General features: G+C 39.5%; 1 protein-coding gene across 1 annotated transcript in view; it reads left to right on the top strand.

Moving 5' to 3' along the window:
• Positions 1-21: 21 nt before the first annotated feature.
• The window catches only part of map3k15 (mitogen-activated protein kinase kinase kinase 15), a gene marked incomplete at its 3' end in the record, with an annotated part of 30,139 nt that continues 24,456 nt past the window's right edge, over positions 22-5,704 (top strand). The window contains 3 exon segments of the mRNA XM_014005344.1: positions 22-925; positions 5,254-5,393; positions 5,612-5,635. Of these exon segments, the coding sequence (XP_013860798.1) occupies positions 604-925; positions 5,254-5,393; positions 5,612-5,635 (486 nt within the window). The 5' untranslated portion in view covers positions 22-603.

Here is a 5,704-nt window from a genome sequence, read left to right as displayed (position 1 = left end):
ATATAAACATTTGATTGCACTTGATTTTTATAATGTTCAACACATCCAAAGTTGTCATTTTTCTGTTTTCTACCTGAAAATTCATAATTTCTCTTCAGAATGAACAACTTGTTATGGTTTTAATTAATTTTGTCTGAGTTTTTGTTGTTAAAAACACACCCTGGCTACTTTAAGACACAGTTATATATTTAGCCAACTACAGACAGTGGTAACATTTCAGACTTGGACAAGCCCCATGTTTGTCAGCCATACTGAAACTTTAAACCAGACAAAGCTGTTAGCTAAAGAATAACTTCTCTTGGATGCGCTCAGACTTCCCCCTTTCCTCCAGATCTCCTCCTCCACGATCTGGTCGGATCCTGTTCTGGGTCGAGCTCGGTTTCGTGGTGCGAGATAATCGGCAGCTGATGTGAGGTAATGAGGCGGAGATGCGGGAGCACAAACCCAGACGCGCGCCTCTCCTGCCACGACAGGTGCGCCTCCGCTCGTGAGCAACGAGAAGAAAGAGCAGCAGGAGCACGAGACGGAGGAGCAGACGGACCGAAGAGGGCGGAGAGGGAAGGGAGGTAAAACGAGCAGGTTCACTCCGCAGGATTTGTGGCTATGGAAGCGGGGCAGAGCGCGCAGGTCGGAGCCGACGCGGTTGGAGAGCACGCGGCCGGCGGGGCGTGCGCGGGGGAGCGCGACAGAGACCGGGACAGAGGCGAGGTGTCCAGTCCCAGTCCGCCGGCGAAGCAGCGCTCCCTGCGGGTCGTGTACGTCCTGAACGACGGGCTGAAGTCGGTGATGGCGAGCAGCCCGGAGTCCGGCGCGCTGCAGTGTCTGCAGAGAGCCTGCGACTCGGAGAGCGCGCTGCTCACCACCGTCACTTTCGGAAGGCTGGACTTTGGAGAAACAACTGTGCTGGACAGTTTCTACGATGCAGGTGCGTTACAAACAGTCCGGCTGCACAGTTAGATCACTGACAGCTGAGGAGCTGGGCTTTAACACAACTGTTTTTACGCGTTCAGCCAAAAACCAATCCTCGTCTTTCCGTCAGCATTTTCAGTTGATTATTCCTCATAGATCAGGTCAAATTAAGTCTTTTTGGTTCATGTTGCAAAACAGTCACAACCTTTAGATGAGGATTTGAGCCCTTTGAAACACCCATAATAATAATAGCCTAACAATAGCCTAACAACAACAACAACAACAACAACAACAACAACAACAACAACAACAATAATAATAATAATAATAATAATAACAGTATATATAATCTATACTTTCATTTGAGAATTATTTTAAGCAAAACCATAAATACTTTTTAGGCAAAAAGATGCTGGTATAGCCTAGTTCAATATGTGAATAATATAACCCATTAAATGCTTTTATTGTATTTTGACATCTCAATGTAAAGTTTTTAAAATAAAAGTGATCAAGGGATCAAAAAGCACAAACTTCTCTCTGCTTCACTTGTTTTCTCCTCATATGTTTTGTAGGGGGGAAATGCAGCTTTTATTTTGTGAGTATCTTGGCTGTACATAATGTGACATAGTTACAGATTTATTTTCGGTAATCACGATTTATTCTTTCTTTCGAATGTGCAGAAACTTACACACAAACTGTGAAAGATGAGTAAAACGATGTAAGATGAGAAAAATCAAACAGCTTTAAAGATCATCAGGGGTCTGGCTTTTCTTAGGTTTAAGAGGAGCTCCAAATTAGGTTTGTCTTTTTTTTTCTCTGAGATATTACATTCTGTTCTGTTAAACTTGTTGTGCACATAAACTGCAAGGATCAAAACCATAATGACAGGTAGCACATTTTTAGATATTTCTAAGATCTAATGACATAAAATTACAAAATGTTATTTTTTCCTATCAGTCATTCCTTTTTCAAATAAATGTAGCTGCCTTTCTTTATAAAAAKCACTTCCTATAACTGAATCATAGCAGCAAAAATATGCTAAACTGAAATTCCACCAAACACACAACTCTTTACTTCTCTTTTCTTTCTTATTTTTTGTGTCATTCATCAAATGACCTGTTTGCTGCATTTAGTAAATTACCACACCCATGACCATTATTAACCTCAAGGGCTGTATTATCTGACATGAAAGGCAGGCAATCATGTAACTGTTTGCATGTGTGCTCGTTTGTCCCTGTGTTAGCAAAACTCTCCAAAAGTAAATATTGGGTGTACCTACCTGATTCAAGATGGCTGCCACTGTTTGTCTACCCAATTAAATAAAAAATGAAGTCACTTAATATTCTTTTGCAAATTTTGAAAAAAYATTTTGTGTGGTTTTACCTAAGATTCATTCTCATACTTTCAGTGCTAATAGATAGTTTGAGATCTTTGTTCAAAACTTTGCAATTAACTATTAGAGTTCTGTTTTGTTTGTTAGCAAAATATCTCATGCACCACTGAATGTATGAACTTTTCAGAAAGTAATTGTTGTAACTGATTAACTTTTGTATTCATCCGGATTCAAGATGGCCACCACAGCTAATCGACAGCTTTGAACACATAACTTGGTTAATTTTATAGATATGGACCTACAGTTTGGTGTGGTAGTCGCTGAGAATCATCTCAATCGCTCTGAGCACCAACAAATCGCCTAACCTTTTGTTTAAAACTGCAGGGCAGTGAGTGACAAACATTTCTTTAAGAAGTGCTCCTTTCATTCACGCAGACTGAACAGTTGTGGCTGTTTTACAGCTGGTTTTCATTCAGGCGCTCTTCATCATAAAAGTCTTTTACAGCTCCTGCATGAATCAGAAATCAAAGCCAACGTCTGAAAAATTATACTGTGGGAATTTGTTTGCACCTTTTCTTTTGACAACATGGGCACAGATACAAGTTTTAGTTACGTTAGTTCATAGCCTGGTGGACTTCATTGAGAGAGTAGGTAAATGTTAGTGACTGCAGCCAAAAATGTGGTGAGTTCAAAAGAAGGGTGAGAAAAATTGAGAAAGCGTTCWCTCTTTTCTCATGGCAGGACTTTTGTCTTGTCAAAACAAGAGGTGTGACTAACAGGCTAAACAAACCTTCAGAGAAATTCAAAAGTGAGCAACGATCCAGGCAGTATTGGTGCTTTAATTAATTTCAACTGAGGTTTTTCCTGTTAGGGRATGTCGACATTCAGTATAGCGGTATACTATTTTACCTTAATGCATCACGTTAGCGTTTTGCAGCATGTCTTAAATATTAAAAAACACACTGAATACACAAATATGTTCAAAAATTATTTCATAACAATGTTTAGAAAGTTGCAAATTTAAAGCAATGTCCACCAAAAATTAAATGTTTAGATACAAAATGCTGAAATAACAAAAAATATTAAAAAAAGGAAATCTCCCACCAGTTAATAGTTGATATGTTACTTGTTTAATTAGCTAATTTCAAATCYATGTAGCGAAAACAGTAAAATAAAAGAACGATGAAAGAAAAAATAAAGCCTTGGCCAAAAAACGTCTTTCTTGTTTTTAGACCTATTTGAGGTAAATGAAAATCCTGTGTTTCTGGATGAACATCAACATTAGAATCTGTTATAAAATTTATTGAGTTGCCTATAAATTATACAACATAGTATTTTTTTTAACAACTGGRACATTTCTTTTCAGTCTTGTGCTTGTTTTCTTACACAAAACAAACTGAAACCATGGTGGCTGTATCAAAATACAAAGTATGCAGAAGTCATGAATGTTTCTTAGGGAACTATGAACAACTTGATTAAAAACCTGTTGCACATCCATCCCAATGCTTTCTCTGAAGTCTGTAAATATCCAGTGAGTATCTCTGAAGGTGCTAAAATATCACATGAGAAGATTCAAAGTTGTTCTAATTTATTCACTGGAAACTATAAAGGTAAGCAAAACAACATGGAAATGTGTCAAATCGTTGTTAAGACGTCTCTAAAATGAAACATTTTGCCTTTTTTTTGGCTAGCTGACATGATTTTCTAAGCTTATCATCTATCCTTTTATTTGCTTATGTAGTAAAGTTTTATGAGGAGAAAGAAATGACTCATCTCTTCTCCTTTCTTTTAAAGGTGCTTTTGCTGCCACGGATGCAACATAATAAAATCAGTTACAACAGAAGTGTTAAAACTCAACAAATYAAGTGCTGTGCTTTGTTCATGCTTAATGGAAGTGCAGCACCGAGTCAGACACAGGTTTTGTGATAATCACTCTAGAGTTTAAAGAGGTGCTTCTTTCTGTCTTCACACATGTCCATACTCGTTCTGTTGATTTATTCTCCTTCACCCAACCATTTGGAACACTGCTGGCAGAAGGAATGTTTCTTGGAAATCACAAACTACAACCTCCAGGACTACATTCCCTTCAGCGCTTGTTTTATGCACGTATACTAAAAATGGAAATTGGCATTTAAACCCTCTTTTTAAAACACCKCTTTCATCAGCCACAGACTTAAAGCAATAGTTAAGATGTTTTAAAGTTATATTCTGTGGAAAGTTTATTACCCAAACTTGTTTTAAACAACTTCAATTTGGAGAAATAGAGCTTAATTCGAACCAGACTGACAAGCTAATTTATCRGAGTGGAGCCAAGATCAAAGTGAATATCTGCTGTTTTACAGTTTYCATATTTGTTAAAACAGTCACTGTCCTGACAGTAGAATATGAGACAGATAATCTGTGGAAAAAAAATAAAGCTCCTCTGGCTCCTTCCAGTGTTCCATATAGCCATTTGTAGGAATACACCGCTCCCAGTTAGAAACAGCCAATCAGAGCCAGGGGGTTGTTTTACCAGTGTCAATCATGCTAGTGTACTTGCTGCTCACACTCGTCCCCACGAACAGCGCCTACTGTCTTTCAAGCTCAAGATTGCCAGTGTGCTGCAGCTGTGCTGACGGTGGAGAAACAAGCTAACGTAACAGGAAAATTGCCAATTTCTGAACATTCTGGATGTGCCACATTATTTGCCGTCATCAGTGGCCCTGCTTTTTACTAGCCTGCACGTTCACGGCAGACTCTGCTGTGGGGGGGAGGAGCTAAGGAGGGAGGGCTGTAGCGCAGCAGAGAGCAATAGAGAGGGAACTTTAAAATAGCTTCAATCTCAAAAATCATTTTGCAAAACCCCGCACCAAAAAGATCCAAATTATCCTTTTATGTGGATCATAGTGTTGAGTAAAGCTAACAAGCAGAGTAAATTTATCCAGGGGTTAATGCAATACACGTATCACTTTATTGAACTATCAAATTCATCATGTATATTTGCATTGTCACTGCTGCTTCCTCCTTTTCAGACATTGCAGTTGTAGACATGAGCGACGTGTTTCGGCAGCCCTCGTTATTTTACCACCTGGGTGTGAGGGAGAGCTTCGACATGGCCAACAACGTCATCCTGTACCATGACACCGACCCCGACACTGCTCAGTCACTGAAGGTAACACATGCACACCCCTCTCAGAGTGTAATCAGAGTTCGTAGATGCCATTCCTTCACGCTGCCTCAGAACAAAGTGACCCACTGAGTTATTTACAGACGGCTGTGTGCAGAACAGTCAGTCCTGACACCTATTTAAAAGCCCCGATGGGGTGAAAATACACCGGAACTCTGTTGTACAGCTTTGAAATACATTGCATGCTCTTTGTCTTTCTACAGGACATGGTGGCACAAAAAAACACAGTAAGTTTCTATGTGTGTGTGTGTGTGTGTGTGTGTGTGTGTGTGTGTGTGTGTGTGTGTGTGTGTGTG

This window comes from Austrofundulus limnaeus, unplaced genomic scaffold (assembly GCF_001266775.1).
Source record: "Austrofundulus limnaeus strain Quisiro unplaced genomic scaffold, Austrofundulus_limnaeus-1.0 Scaffold30, whole genome shotgun sequence".
NCBI classification, from domain to species: domain Eukaryota; kingdom Metazoa; phylum Chordata; class Actinopteri; order Cyprinodontiformes; family Rivulidae; genus Austrofundulus; species Austrofundulus limnaeus.
Note: the sequence above shows the minus strand (reverse complement) of the source record. Positions and strands in the feature narration are given on the sequence as shown.